Raw genomic sequence first — 17,055 nt, 5'->3', positions numbered from 1 at the left:
ATTGTCTTCTCTTGAAAAAAAAGAAGAGTTGGGGGGGGGCGATCTGATTGAGGTGTTTAAGATTGTAAGAAGAATTGATAGTGTTGATACATCATATTTTTTATATTTATTATTTGATTATAGTAGTACTACGGAATAGAAATATAGATTTTGGTAAAGTCAGAGTCATCTTCAGCTAGGACAGTTTTATTTTTCTAACAGGGTGGATGGACTTTGGAATGGGTTGCCTTCAGATGTTGTGGAGGCTGTAAATTTAAGTGAGTTTAAGAGAAAGCTTTATAAGTACATGAATGATAAGGGCTAGCTTTAAGATTTTTTTTTTTCATATAGTTTTAGTTTAGAGGGTGGAATAGCCGAGATGGACCAATAGGTTCCCATGTTGTCCCAAAACGTTATGTTATGTAAGTTCAATAGTAATGTTGACTTTAATGAAGATGCGGCTTTACTAGAAATCTACGACGATCATAAAACTTTTTGATGGGAATGTTAAGGATGAGCGGCATGTGAAATAAAATAGCTGAGAAATTCCAAAACAGTGTCTTACCAGTTTTTGCACGCGCAATGAACTTAAAATACCTGTTGGTAAAATGCGTTACATACATGGCAAGAAAACAACAAAAACGCCAATTGGTTATCAACTTCGAGTCCCCTGGTGGGATATCGGTGAGTCACGCCACAAATCTGGTTTTGATGTCTTCGGTGGAGACAGCACAGATAGTCCTATGTGTAGCTTTGTTCTTATTAACAGACATGGCTTGATTGAAATGTGACCAGGCTATTTTTACCAAAATACCTAGGTTAAAGTTCCTTAAATAACAAATTTTGGTATCACTGTAATTAGAAGCTTGAATTAATAAATACAAATTCACGCATTTGTATTTGGGAAAATAATTTGTTTCGAGAAAAATGCGTCGGCTCGTGCAGCGGAGAACAACCTTCTAAGATTGTTCTCCCCCTAGATTCGAAATTCATTAATATCTTGGATTCATATCGTCTCCAGTCTGTTGGTTGAGTTACCATTTCGATTGGACTTTGGGTGTTTAAGGCGCTCGACTCTAAATCTGCGGGTCGCAGGTCCCAATCCTGTCACCGAATATGCTTACCTTTTCAGCCATGGGGCGTTATAACGTAACGGTCAATCCCACTTTTCGTAGGTAAAAAGATTGCTGTGGGTGATGATGACTAGCTACTTTCCCGCTAGTCCATCACTTCTAAATTAGGGACAGCTGGCTGAGATAGCTCGCGAGTAGCTCGTTATACGCGAAATTCAACAAACTAGCTTTTGGATTTGGGCGTTACCTTATTCATTACGTCAGTTATTTGTCGTTTGACGTCACTGTTCTCTCATATTACGGGATTACCTTAATTATATCGGCACCAACCTGCTTTGATGTCGCAATACAGGTTTCTTCTTGATTTGATGGTGCCGTGAGCGTAAAATTCTGTGTAACCCTGTGTGTATGTGTGACAAAAATTGTAAAAATCTAGTACAGATCAAAATTTTCTGTAATAAACAGATCGTACTATGCGGTGAAATCTTTTGACAAAGTCTCAGTAGCAATATTATTTATAGATTGGAGAGTGTCAACGCTCCTCTCCGAGTGGCTCAGCCGTAAGTTTGGTGGTGGGCAGAGCACAAATAGCCCATTGTGTATCTTTGCGCTTAACAATAAACGAAACCAGTATCAACAGAAGCCTAAACTACTGGGGTAGAACAAATTGTATTGTAGTATATAACAGTCGTAATTACTTGTATGAATACAAATAGGAAAATATTATTTTAATTTTTAAGCTTTCAATGTAATTTTCACAAATATGGTCAAATAATTTTCCTGAACTCCCCCCCCCCCCCCATTTTGTCTTTTTAAGATGGTGAGTCGATATCACTTAGTTTAAAGCATGTTATGTAAATTTTATGTGATTATTAAACATATATTCTAGTTTTATGTGTATGCGCGCGCGCTCGCGCACTTGCCTACTAATTAACGTAAAATAGTACGGATGGTCTCTCTTATGTAGAGGCACACGCACGTACTTTTTTTTCCTTTCTGTACGAGCTTTCCGTGATGCCGGAGAACTTTTCGAGAGGATCTGTGTTACAGATTTGGAATAATTAAGTTTTTCAAAAATAAATAAATAAGGATAGTACGTTTGGTATAAGAAAGACACCGTCAAAACTTCACAGTTTACTAGTGAAGGCTCCCAAACTTTACAGTTTACTAGTGAAGGCTCCCAAACTTCACTGTTTACTAGTGAAGGCTCCCAAACTTCACTGTTTACTAGTGAAGGCTCCCAAACTTTACAGTTTACTAGTGAAGGCTCCCAAACTTTACAGTTTACTAGTGAAGGCTCCCAAACTTTACAGTTTACTAGTGAAGGCTCCCAAACTTTACAGTTTACTAGTGAAGGCTCCCAAACTTCACCGTTTACTAGTGAAAGCTAGCACAGATAGTCCTTGAGTAGCTTTGCCCAAAATTCAACAAATAAATCCTTTCAACTCCATAATAATGCTGTTCCTAGACTCTCTGAACTCAGTGACCAGTGGTTAGGTTTCTGTCGCAACAAGAAGTAAGAAATAAAATGGCCATCAACAAAACTAAAAGGTAGCGCGTGGAAACGACAACAACAATAAACAAAAGTAATTTATTTCATTACGATGTTGTAGTTTCTCAAAGTATCAACTATATAAAGCAAAGTGTGTGTCCTGGAAAAAATACACGGTCGTAGACCTATCGTTTCATTTCTGGTCCTTATACATTTCCACAATTCTTGATCAATTTGCAACAAAAGCGAGGCAGTAATATAGGATGACATGGAGAAGGTCATTCTGTATAAATAGGTACTCCACCTAGTGAGTAATATTGATCAAAGGTCCGGTGCTAATATTCACGTGGTATATAAATAGTGAAAATCGCCTTATCGCCACATAATTCTTTTATGAAATACTGTGGATTTTTTTCTTCATTTTTTGTACATAACTTTACGAATTAGACACTTTACATAATATATATACAACGTGTTGGCGCATCGAGTGGCGATCAGTTATTACCACAAGTATTCTAAACACAACAACCCGATACTAACTGTCTTCGTTAACATGATTAGAAACTCGTTAACCAGAGGTGCTTGTTATCAAGCCTAAATAAGGCTAGGCTCTGCTTGAATTTCCTTTTTTCTCTCTCTCTCTCTATATATATATAGTACGTGTATATAACCGTTTTGGATCTTTGACGTCATTTTACCGTCTATCGCATTGTATATTATGATTTTCAAGTTTCCATACGTGTATATTAGAACGGAAATAACCAATCCACGTGTGTGCGTGCGTACATGTACATGCGCGCTACGTGTACACCAATGTCTTTTTTTTTTTTTCTTTACTACAATTCCAATATTCTTTTCGTTACTAACATAAAATTACACATACACACACAAACACACATTTAAACTTCTTTTTTTTCCCCGGGATCTAAACCATCTAAACATACTACATAAATGGATTTAGCGATGGTTCAGCGGTGAGCACGGGGAATATAGCCCATTGTATAGCTTTGTGCTTTAATTTATGTAAAGTCTATTAAAATTTTAGGCCAACATTGCACAATTACCCCCTCCAAAAAAAACACAAACTCAGTTTTAAGATCACAGTTATGCAGATGTAACTTCTTATCAACACAAACCAACAGATCATTTCATATTTAAGTCATTTTGAACAACGCTAACTCGTTTTATCATACGTTTCCTAAAGAACCCGCCTGCTTATTCTGTTTATTTCTTTTCACAAGTAAACGATCACGAAGGAGTCGAGGGAATAAATAGAATTAGGGTTACCAATTAAATCTTCCTTAATGTTTAGCGTACGTTGGCAAATCGGAGAGCGGACCAAGTCTCACGTTTTGTTCTCACCGAGATCGTATTTTGACGAGAAGGAAAAAAATCAGCCTTTCGATTAACTTTTTATTTTTTGTGTGCCTTAACAAGTAAACAAAACAATGTCTTCTATATTTGTTTAAATATACCCTGTACGATTCACTAGAAATGTTTAAAACTGCACGTTCTGTGATATATACTGTTATTGAATTCATGCGACCGTTATAAGGCATTATCTGGCTGTTAAATTATGTGCTTCTTAGGTCCTCGTCTTACTTTGGGGGTATTTCTACTTCTAAAAGTATAAGGCATAGCAAGTAATTTGGCGTACATGAAATGTGATAAAAAAACAACCAGTGCTTGTGTTGTATATGATTCTTATTAATGAGGTTGTGTTGATTGTTATTAAATTTGGCGCGAATAAAAGCGCCGATATTCAATGTTTTCATGTGCGTTCGATGACTGATTCGTTTTTTTTTCTTAAGCTAAATATTAGGAAATATTTGGATTATAAAACCACAATATCTTGTTTTAAATAAGAGAAGCAGTAATACATATATTTTTCGCCAGTTACATTTGAATGCTACCGATCCTTCACCCTATTCCCATTAAAATACTAGACATTAAAGCGACTAAAATTAATCCATGCATTTCGATTCCTGTTTACTGTGACTATAATCAATTTTTAACCAACCAATTGATATAATGTTTACTTAAAAACCAACTGTTACAACTTTTTTCTAATGCCAAGTGTACAGACGGGTGCTATCTGAATGTAAGATTTACGACAGCACATGTTTCGAGTTGCAGCTGTTATAAATACCCTCTGCAAATACAACCTGCCCTTAAAGGTAAGTGTTCTTGTGAGTGGACTTTTGTTTTTAACATAGTACATTTTTGTGAGTGTAAAGAAAACCCTACTTAAGTATACTTCGTCATTGTTGTTTGATTGTTACGTACTTAATTGGTCCTTACCACTGCTGAAGCAAATGTTTGATATCAAAATGTTAACCACCAGTCTGTTATATTTCAACTTAGCCACGCGCACGTGTTTATTTTTATTTGTGTTTAACAGTTTGTGTATAGAATTGGCAGCCTATACCATTGATCGCAAACTAATGAAACGTTTGGCTGTTACAAGTGTATTAAAAAAAAAAAAAGTCGTCAAACTCTGGCAAAGTTACAGGGTCGTGACTAATAGTGATTTGTCACCTGCCAAAGTCATGACATAGAACGGCGCTGCCACTATGTGGTGCTAGTGAAACTGACTGGAACTTTGTCGGTTGTTTATAAAGTGCGTAGTAATCTCAGAAGTAAATTGGCCTCTTAAGAAACGTTTGTGGTTTTCGGTGTAAAAGTTGACTTTCCATAACCTTTAAAACCTTCCTGTTTACATTTATTTATCCGGATAAGATCGAACTTTCAATTGTAATATCCATATGTCTATTTAATGATGTATGTATTGCGACTGATATAAATCCAGTAAGCAATATTATGGACCTTTTTTTCTGAAGAGATTTTAATTTCTGTAATGCACACTGGTGTATAGAAGACATATTGATACAAGAAATTATCGACCATAATTTAAACCATTTGGAGCTTTCTATTGTCAGTTTCGGTTTGTGTTTTAGTCTGTAAAGGGAAACGTTGAGTGTCTAATTAAAAACAAAATTTTGTGTTATAAGGAATTCTCTAAACTGGAAGATTCGTTGCTCTTATTAATGATATAAAAATTCTAGTCCATCAGTTTTTCTGACGTTTTTAAGGGTTTTTTTTTCTCTTCCATTATATTGGATTATTGATATCTAATTAGGTATTTAATATTATAGACAGAAGAGACAAAAATGTTATTTGTCCAACTTTCTTAAAGGTACTGCTTAGAGTAGCAAAATTATAACTCTAGAAATCTGGTTTCGATACCCGCGGTGGGCAGAATAGATAGGCCATTGTGTAGCTTTGCGCTTAACAGTAAAATACAAACAACTATGACCTCTACTGAGGTAATTAATATTATAGTTGTAAAAAAAAACTAAATGGTAACATAAACCTTCTTGAAAGTTAAATGCTTTGACGAATTCTATACCAATATTGTCTTTTTTACCTCCGAAAGAAATTTTTATAAACGATGATTTATGAGAATTCTCAATTGTTATTGCGTATATCAGAAATTTATTTGTGTTAAAAACGCACCTGTTCAAAAGCGTGGTACTTTACTAGATGTACTTCCGCAGGGTCCCCGAAAGTTTTTTGTTTCAAGAGTAAATAAAACCAAAATTAAGAGTTAATAAATATTTTATTTCTTGCTTTTAAATTGGTATGTCATGCTGTGTTGTAGCCTACAAAGTGAATAATTCTTCTCGTGATTCATGGCATGCGCACGTTTTACTGACGTCACGACTGTTCAAGTTGCACTGTTAAGCGTACTTTATGTGATTTCATTTTAGTGTCTACTGACTGACTGACGAACAACACACGTATATAGTGGTGCGAGTGGTTAAAATAGGTGCCTCTTCCAGGGAGCCTTTGACCCCTTTTCGAGGAAATATATACGTATATTTATGTGTATGAAGTTTTTTTCCATTGGGAACTAGGAATGGCTTTGATTATCATTACTGGATATCACTTTCTTGAAATGCATGATAAAATTTCTGATATGTTTTTAATGTTACAAAATAGTACCACTTTTTATGTGGTTGTAAAAAAAAAACAATAATTAAAACTGTACATTTCGTTAGCATATTTTCACAGACCGTATCTATAATATATGGTAGGACTAATTATTGATTCTCAATTTAATGATAGTTGTTACTGCAATTGATGACAAGTTTAAAGTACAACAGTTGTAGAAACTTTTAGTTATACGTTACTGTTACACTAAACAGCAAGTAAAGCTTATGGGCCTAATTTTTGATTTAACGAGCAAAGCTTTATAACGTTATCGGATGAAATGTCGTGTAGGTTGTAAAAATTTACTTTTAGCAAAATATAGGCTTATAGCCTACACCAACTCTGTAAATAAATAAACCATATTCAACTTCAAGTTTTAACATACATTAAGCCTAACAGTAATCTTAAGTATTATGTGGCTTAAGCCTAATGTAATAGTAACTATACTCAGTTAAGCCTATGATAAATTTATTAAATTGCAGAATATGAACAAAAAAGGCCTAAAAGCTGTCAGTTCTATACTGATAACATGAAAAATAACCTCTAATTTAAATAGAAAAATGAAATTGTATGAAATTACTTAAGTTTCAGAGTAACTTGTTACATTAGCCATTAGGCCTGTATAGTTAGCTGAGATTGTGCATAGGCCTAACGCGTCTATTAGCATTTTGCTTAAAATTTAGTTAAATTGAAGATTATAGTATAACTGTTACGAAAACTAGTTAACTGCAGATTTTTCAGATTCCTTTTAATTTGTCCATTGTAGCCAGGACTATTTTATTCAATGTACAAAAGGGGCAGTTGTCTAGGGCCCACTGTGAGAGTGCAGTGTGGTCAGGAGTGGGAGTTAGAGGAGCATCCTTGATTTATTTAATTTCATAAATAAACTAGTTTTTTTTAATATTCTTTTTTTTATCATTAATAAATTCACTTTATCAATTTGTATGGTACTTTCTTAAAAGCATGGGGAGATCCGCTAGTTTATATTTTGCCCAGTCTCCACAAGTGCCTTAATGTGGCATCACCTGGTGGTTAGGGAGCTTGACTAGTAATGTGTGGGGCAAGGGATTTCTATTGTGTGAGCATTATAATATGATGGTCAATCCCACTATTCATTTGTTAAAGATTAGTCCAAGTGTTGGTGGTGGATAGTGTTGACTAACTGCCTTCCATCTAGTGTATCATTCAAAATTAGGGATGGCTAACATAGATAGTCCTTGAGTAACTTTGCATGAAGTTTAACAAACAAACAACACGGCTTCAGACAGTTATTGAATTACAACCGATATAAATAGAATGTGTTTTTACTGAACCCGTTTTTTTATGTATTGTTGAGAAATAGAACTAACAAGTATATTTCATAATAACATGATGTTCATTAGACTTTTGTAAACCATCATATCCAGCCCAGCTGAAAAGCTCAAATACTGAATGAAAAACCTTCTGGTTAGCGACATGTAGCAAACAAAAATTAAGTGTAAAATGTTATATATTAACACCTCTGGTTTGGATTCCATAATGGAATAATTAACAGGAATGTGAGAAAATATTTGATATCTAAAGTTTTTACAGGAATATTAAGCCTGTTGATGGTGCTTTACTTTTTGGTATATATGGTTGTTTTGTTAGCTTTAGGTAGCGAAGTTTTAATGCAGCTGACGTTTTTCATTGAGTAATTTTATTTGTTAATAATTTTTAAACAGTTAGGTGTGTGGAAGCCATGCCCGACATTGATGTTCTTTCAGTACTTGCATTTTGTTTCACTTGAATTAATAAGTAATCCAACATCAGAACTTGTATAGTGTATTTTGATTATAGTGATAAAACTAGGTAAGATTCAAGACAGTGTACCAATAAAACCTTAATTTAAAGTTTAAAACTTTGAAGAGCATTTCCTGATAGGAAATAATTTATTTTTAACAGGTTTAGATTGTTAATTTAATTTGTGGTTGTGATTTTCAATTGAAACGCTGATGAATTCAAAGTTTTTTGTAATCAAAAATACCAAATTTTTTCATGAAAGCTACATTTCAATTAATGAAATCTGTTTGAAGTTATTTGGTTTTCTTGCAGACTCCAAGTGAAATACTGTCTAACAACATAATATAGATTTTAAACAATGCTCAACAGAATCACAAAAGTTTGAGCAAAATTGAGTATTCATCAAGACTTAAATCTTTGAAGACCAATAATTCTACAAGGAAAAGTATATTCATTTTAAATTGTAGAGTGCTACCATCTGTTAATTTTTACAGTAACTAGGTTTTTATTATTTTTTGAAATTAGACAATAGTGTATAACCACATATACTTTTAGAACAGAATTTATGAATGTGTTAAAAATGTTTTGCTTTCTACAAAGGTTATCAGATCATCTGATGGACATTGAAAAAGCATAAAAAAGTTCATTAAATTGGATGTAAGACACCACACTAGATATATACAGCCAGAGAGTACACTGTCACACGTGTACAATCAAACGCTTCTTTTCACTGTCATAACAATAAAGTTAGAAAAGAAAGACATTTATTCTCCAGATAATAATAATAAAAATATTTCAGCCAACGTTTTGCCATTTTGGTTTAATTAGAGCTTTACTAGTACGAGAACTGATAAAACTGCAATGGTGAAATGTTGGCTGAACTATAAAGTTTTTTTTATATACTATTATCTGGAGATCAAAGGTTGTTTTTTATTTCTAACTTTATTACCAAAATGTCTAAATCCCTCTAGTATTAACTACAAATTCCAAAAAAAACAGCAAAAGGTTTTTCACAATTAACTACTTAAAAAAAAAAAAGTTATGAAGATGAGTTATGAAATATTACAGCTTATGTCTGACAATTCTCCTATTTTTTAAAATGTCGGTAACAGTAAAACCATGACTACGTTTTGTTTCTTTCACTACAGATTAAGAAATATGAAAAATTAGAAACGGTCGAAGAGAGGAGACAAACTGCTAGAGAGATCTACGACAATTTCATCATGAAGGAACTACTTTCTCATACTCATGTAAAGATTGTTTTCTTTGGAGTTATTAGTCTATCTCTTTCTCTTATTGGTCCAATAATACCTGAATCGTATTTAGTGTAGAGGTGCAAAACAGAACAAATTAAAACTCTCACAGTAACCTGCTATTGCTGAAGTTTTATGAAAACAACCGACAATTTTGCACTATCTTTCATTAAATATGAAATTCTAGCAAAGATTTTGTGAAATAAATTTTACCGATAAAATTGGAAAATTATGGTAAATTTTATACTAATAGATGGTTGCCAGAATCTTCTTGTAGAGATAGTGTCGTCGTGAATTTGATTTTTTTAGATGTGGTGTGAAGTTTCTGGTAATGCTGATTTAGGGTAAATATGAAGACAAGTTTTCGGTTTCTTTCATAGTTCTTTCTGTAATATGTTGACTGGCATTAACGGGGCTAGATCAGGGGTGGATGAAATATGGCCCGCCTAACATTTCTTTTCTGCCCACCATGACTCCTGGCAGTTGTGGAAAGAACATAATGGAGTCTTTATACAATCGGACGTTGAGGTAATTTAATTAATATAGGGGAAATGTGTGGGCTCATCACGACTTACCAAAATTTGTGAAGTGGCCCACCTGTAAAAAATCACTGGCCACTCCAGAGCTAGATGGAGCTACCAGAAATCATCAACACTAGCTACTTATCAAATAGCTTTCTGCTAGTTGACAACTATTTGATGGCTAAAAATTAAATGTTGCCTTTAACAATGTGTACGTGTGTCAAGTCTAACTGAAAGTTTTTTTTCTGTACTGGACCCTGCTGGCTTTAATATTAGTATAATGCATATTTGCTGGTAGTGTTTTTGTAAAAACCTTAAAGTTTAGATTTATTAAATGATAGGTTTACAGAATCTCTGGTGTGCCTCTTCATATTGCTGAATGGTAAAATTTTCTCTTATATGATATTACTAACATTAAAACTTTTGTACTTTTTCTGTCTTAAAACAATTGTATAATTTGAATAAATTAGGACATACTAAATAAAAGATGTTTTTACACAGAATTATTCCAAAGATGTTGTTGACCATGTGCAGAAGTACTTAATGAGGAAGGAGGTGCCAGTTAACCTGTTTCAGGTGATTTGTTTTTGAACAATCTGTGTTGTAGTGATAGAACTTTATCTGAAAGCAGAACAGTAAAAAGTTGGATATGTATGTTGTTCACGATTCTTGGGAAACATCTTATGCTTTTGCCTTTCAGAAACTGAGAGATTCTGACTGCCAGTTATGAAATATCTATCAAAAGATATTGATTGATTATTTTCTATAAGTACAAAGTTTATAATTATTTAGATCCTACACATGGAAACAAAATTGTGTACTAAACAAGACTATATAAAACATGTTGAGGAAGAATTTATTTAAATTGGGAAGTGGTGCCATCTATTACTTACTATCAAAACTAAAATATAATTACATTTTCGTTTTTAATACTTTTTCAGAGTTTGTTTGATCACTGTAGATAATGATTATTGCTTATTTAGAAATAAACAACATGTTTTTTTTATACTAGCAGAAATGCCATCCTATGGGCAGCTGTTTGTGCTGGTAATAACTAATCGTGGTATTCATACCTCAATGAAAACATTTTTAGAAAAAGTGAACATTTTCTAAAAAAAGGAATTTTTTCTCAGAACTACATTTAAAAATTACATCAATGTAGATATAATGAAACCATCATGTCGTGTTCTTCTTTTGAGGAAAGTACTTAAAACTGCGTTCTATTATAAATAAAATGGTTGTTGCACATACCACAGTTATTTTTCTAATTGTTTGAATCTTGAATACCTAAAGTGTGAAATGGTGCCACAGTGTGTTTATTACTTCAGTCACATACATAGATACCTATATACACAGTATGTTCATTATAGTAAGATTGATTTTACTTTGAAGTTTTTGTTTTGTGATAAGAGGAAAATATAGTTAAAACTGCGTCACTGATTTATTGTGTTAATTCATACAAGTTTTAAACTAATGCACCTCTATTGTTGTTTTTCTGCAGCCATATATAGCAGAGGTTTTTAATCACCTTCGAGGAGATCTCTTTCGAATGTTTATCGAAAGGTATGGAGAAGACAATATTACTCAGATTTGTTGAAGGCTGTAGGTTTGAGCCTTATTAAGGGGTACTTGTATTTTGGAATGTTGTAAGAATTTATATGATTTTAAAGATGAAGATAAGTAATTATTATGAACATCTTTTGTTGGTGAAGCGTGATTATAATCAGTTACGTTTGTCATAAGACAATCATATTAGGCTTATTTTAGTTTTATATTAATAGCCTTTTCGACAGCTGGTGTTTGTTGTATCCGAACTGGCTTGATGGCCTCTGGTATTTAGCCAAACTCGTTTGTCAACAATGTATATGGTGTGCTCGAAATATTGTTAAACACGTGCTTTTAGAAAATTCCTAAGGGACAGAATAAAAAATGTAGTGTTTAAAAATTATCACTGTCTTATAACAAATCTAACTGAAACCGGTACTTATTTGTAACTTGTGATTATTAATAACAGGGAGTTTCTTGAATGTTTCACGTTTTGCTTGTATAGAACAGTTTTACATACTATGTAACCTAAAACATGAAGAGTTGTTATTGGTTTAAAAAAATAAATATATATATATATATGTTTTACTAGGGATGCACTGGTAGTAAAAGTTGGCCGAATACGTGGTCCGGGTGCTTAGCCAATAAAGTTCGGCCGGGCCGGGTGCTAAATTGGTCCAGATTCTCCACTCCCCACCCCACAAAAAAATAAACAATATACGTAAAAGTTAGAAACAAAAACAAAAAACTTGATGTTTATTACATTTAACCGAATAATCGCCAATAGAATATTCCAGTTTTACTTTCAACTTTCAAAATTAACTAACAAAAATGTGCACACCAGTTTGCATAATGCCTGTATTTTTTCGTTTAAATTGTACATGAGGAACAGCAGCATTTTCAGATAAAACCCTTGACTTTGCATTTGTGTGATAAAGCCCGTTCGCTATCTACACTAGTCAGAGGTAAGAAAAGATAACGTCTTGCTATCCTGGCCGTTGTGGGAAATTGAGCTTCATTTGACTTCCAAAAGTGAGGCCAGTGAAAGCAAACGCAGAAACAGTCATGTTGACACGTTTTAGAATCATTATTCCGATTAATGCCTAGCCCCAACTTCTCAAACCCTAACCCATATTGTCTCGAAAACCCCACCTTCCCCAGAAATCTACTTCTCAGGCCATGCCTGTTATTAACCTCTATTGTTCTCTGGATCCACAACTCTCAGCAGGCGGTCAGTCTTTGTTGGTTGGTGCACATTTTTTTTGACTAAACCAGTTATTGACTTTCAAAACTGTGTAACTTGCCACAAAGATTAGTGCTCATATGGCATTTTCAATTATCCAGATTCGGCTATTTTTAACTTCGACACTCGGCCGGGGTCAAATATGTGGCTGGGTACCCGTGCATACCTAGTTTTTACTTTTAAACATTATTTATGTTATAATGGTGTAAAATTTCTTAAACTGTTGAAACATTGAGGATTTTTTAGGCCTAACAAAAGGGATTGAAGTTATGATTGACCACATTTGTAAAGAAAAAATCATTGCAGCAAAATAGATGTATATGTTTTAACGAGTTGATGTTTTAAGCTATTTCAAGAATTGTTAAAGAATAAAATTATTATTTCAATTTCAGTGACAAATACACTAGGTTTTGTCAGTGGAAGAATTTAGAACTGAATATTCAGGTAAGATTTTTATTTGAGAGATACTAACTTGTATAACTACTCTACTTTTATTATGAATAATTAGTTTCATGTGTAAAATTACTATGTTTCTTTGTGTCAGAATAATCAATTTTGTGTGGCACAGTCCATGTCACCACATCCAGTCATGCTCTATCAGATGACTATGCATCTTGACAATAGACCTGCAGCATAACTTCCATTTCAAAAGTATCTGGCATAGGGCTGTCATGTCCAAAGAACACCAATTCCCCCTGCAGACCTTCACTAATCCATCTATAGTACAAGGAGGATGGTTTCTCTGTGCCCATTTCAGCAGTCCACTTGTGTGGAAATCCATATGATGTGGATCCACTAATTTGACCAGTATGTCTTCATGGGGAATAACTTGAATACCTATTTTATTCTCTAGATGCTTGAGGTATGCTACAGTTCAATGGATATATTGTGGAAGCATCTTGTGTACATGTGACTTGTGTTGCTTTTCCAGGCAGAGATCCTTCTTGATTATGTTGCATACTGTTGGCTGAGGCACATGGACAGCTTTTGCCACTGACCTTTTTGTTGATTGATTCTTAAATGTTATAAAATACTGTACTTTGCTTACCATGATTGGAATATGATTTGTTGTAAGTCTCTTTCTGGATGGCTCTGGTGCCCCAAGTTGATCCATATTCCTTTGTTTTATAGTGGCATTAAATATAAGGGATATCTCCACTTTGGAAATTCTAAATCCATGATCTGAGTATATGAATATTTGCATTAGAAAGGGCTGTTGCATACCCTTCCCAAGAGCAATCAGTTTTTGGTGGCATTCACACTATTTATGAAGTGCCAATGCAAAATGTAGTTTTGATACATTCCATTCCACCAAGACTTTATGTTAGCTGTGGTTGTCTTGTGACTTGCTGATTTGGATATTCAAAATCATTTTGATTTAATTACTTAACCCTCTGTTTAACCTTAGAAAGCATGTTTCTTTTACCCTGTAATGTTATAATTTCTGTAACCTTAGAAAATATAAAGTAAGACATTGGAATTTATTTGCTATGAAATATTGATTTTTTTAAAAAATAATATGTATCGGCCTATCATTGTAATTAACTGGTACAGATTAAAACATTATTGAATAATCTGGAAAATATTTAAAAATTAAAGACTAAATCAGTAGATGTGATTAAGATTTGTATTAGGTGGTGTGTTTGTTAATTTTTGATTAAGCCTATCAGTTTGCATAAAACGTCAGCCAATGAAATTATTTTTTGTTTAGGTAATACTTAATACATGGTAACTTAAAACTTTCTTGAAAGCTCTCATTACACAGTTTATTAATTCTCTAGAGCATAGTTTGTTTTCGATATCTGGTTTAGAATTAGCAGTGAAAAGTGGTAATGTTTTTTGTCTCATGAGCAGTTTTTTAATGTGCTTTATAACATCCTAATGAGTAAAAATTTGTAAAGAGTTTCCAGAAGAAACTAATTAATATTTTTGTTTTTAGTTAACAATGAATGACTTCAGTGTCCACAGAATCATTGGGCGCGGAGGATTTGGGGAAGTGTATGGATGTAGAAAAGCAGACACTGGAAAAATGTAAGTCAACGTTTGAATTCCTAATGATATAAATGCTCGGTATGAAAAAGTAATATTGTAATCGACCTTGTTGTAAAGCCTTAAGTAGACGTTAAGTATAAGACTTTTTTTTTTTAGCTTCAGATAGCCAGAACTTCCAAAATAATGTTGATAAAACCGTAGGAACAAAATAGTTAATGGTACACAATAACACAGCACTGTTATAAGAAGAATCTGAGATACTGCCAGAAGTTCTCCATAGTTTAATTTCTTCTATGATGGTCATTGTTCATATTACTTTGATTTTGCTGAATCGTGTAAGCAGAACTTTGATAGTTTTCCATTTGAAAGTATTTTGAACAAATTTTGTGTTGTGTGTTTTGGTATGATATGCTGACATGATCTATTTGAATTTTGTGTGACATTGTAGGTAACTGTATAATCAAATTTAACCTTTTTTGAAGCTCTGTGTCTGAATGATTACTGCTTTATTGAAGTTGTTTACTGATGTTTTAAAGTGCATCTCACAGGTATGCGATGAAGTGTTTAGACAAGAAGAGAATAAAGATGAAGCAAGGAGAGACATTAGCTTTGAATGAAAGAATCATGTTAAGTCTAGTCAGTACAGGGGTAAGTGTGAACTTTTACAAATAGAACTGAGTCCAGTAAGTACGGGGAGGTAAGTGTGAAGTTTTACACAGAAAATTGAGTCTAGTCAGTACAGGGGTAAGTGTGAAATTTTATGCATATAATTCACACTTACCACCTGTACTGACTGGACTCAAGTTGTACTCAAAACGTTACACAATAATCAGTACAGTAACCAGAGGGAAGTCTAATACATTACACAATAATCAGTACGGTAGTCAGAGGGAAGGTTTATACATAACACAATAATCAGTATGGTAGTCAGAAGGAAGTCTAATACATTTCACGATACTGATTATGGTAGTAAGAGGGAAGTTTCATATGTTACACAATAATCAGTACAGTAACCAGAGGGAAGTCTAATACATAACACAATAATCAGTACGGTAGTCAGAGGGAAGGTTTATACATAACACAATAATCAGTATGGTAGTCAGAAGGAAGGTTTATACATAACACAATAATCAGTATGGTAGTCAGAAGAAAGTCTAATACATTTCACGATACTGATTATGGTAGTAAGAGGGAAATTTCATATGTTACACAATAATCAGTATGGTAGTAAGAGGGAAGTTTCATATGTTACACAATAATCAATACGATAGTAAGAGGGAAGTTTCATATGTTACACGATAATCAGTACGGTAGTAAGAGGGAAGTTTCATATGTTACACGATAATCAGTACGGTAGTAAGAGGGAAGTTTCATGTGTTACACGATAATCAGTACGGTAGTAAGAGGGAAGTTTCATGTGTTACACGATAATCAGTACGGTAGTAAGAGGGAAGTTTCATGTGTTACACGATAATCAGTACGGTAGTAAGAGGGAAGTTTCATATGTTCCACGATAATCAGTACGGTAGTAAGAGGGAAGTTTCATATATTACACGATAATCAGTACGGTAGTAAGAGGGAAGTTTCATATATTACACAATAATCAATACGATAGTCAGAGGGAAGTTTCATATGTTATACAGTAATCAAAGAAGTTTCATATTTTACAGACTGATCAGTACGGTAGTAAGAGGGAAGTTTCATATGTTACACAATAATCAGGACAGTAGTCAGAGGAAAGTTTTGAACATTACACAATAATCAGTACTGTAATAACTGTGAAGTTTCACACCCAACTTAAAACAAAGTCAGTGGATGACAGTGTTTGTCTACAGGGTAACGTGAAGCGTCGAACGTACACAGCGCAGAATGTTGACAGTAAGTGGTGTGCATGAATTTTTCAATATACATTACAGCTAGACAATACATGAGTGAAGGTATATATAATTTACTTATTACAGGATTTTGTTTTTCGTACGTATAGTAGTTTAATACATGAGGGAAGGTATATATAATTTACTTATTACAGGACTTTGTTTTTCGTACGTATAGTAGTTTAATACATGAGTGAAGGTATATATAATTTACTTATTACAGAACTTTGTTTTTCCTACGTATAGTAGTTTAATACATAAGTGAAGGTATATATAATTTACTTATTACAGGACTTTGTTTTTCCTATGTATAGTAGTTTAATACATAA

The 17,055-nt window shown here is 33.5% G+C and overlaps 1 protein-coding gene across 1 annotated transcript in view; it reads left to right on the top strand.

The window, feature by feature from the left end:
- The window catches only part of LOC106472589 (G protein-coupled receptor kinase 2-like), a gene marked incomplete at both ends in the record, with an annotated part of 52,275 nt that overhangs the window by 29,966 nt on the left and 5,254 nt on the right, over nt 1-17,055 (top strand). The window contains 6 exons of the mRNA XM_013933244.1: nt 9,447-9,548; nt 10,574-10,648; nt 11,574-11,635; nt 13,253-13,304; nt 14,800-14,891; nt 15,401-15,500. Of these exons, the coding sequence (XP_013788698.1) occupies nt 9,447-9,548; nt 10,574-10,648; nt 11,574-11,635; nt 13,253-13,304; nt 14,800-14,891; nt 15,401-15,500 (483 nt within the window). The remainder of the gene's footprint in view (nt 1-9,446; nt 9,549-10,573; nt 10,649-11,573; nt 11,636-13,252; nt 13,305-14,799; nt 14,892-15,400; nt 15,501-17,055) is intronic.

Source organism: Limulus polyphemus, unplaced genomic scaffold (genome assembly GCF_000517525.1).
Source record: "Limulus polyphemus unplaced genomic scaffold, Limulus_polyphemus-2.1.2 Scaffold5447, whole genome shotgun sequence".
NCBI lineage: Eukaryota > Metazoa > Arthropoda > Merostomata > Xiphosura > Limulidae > Limulus > Limulus polyphemus.
Note: the sequence above shows the minus strand (reverse complement) of the source record. Positions and strands in the feature narration are given on the sequence as shown.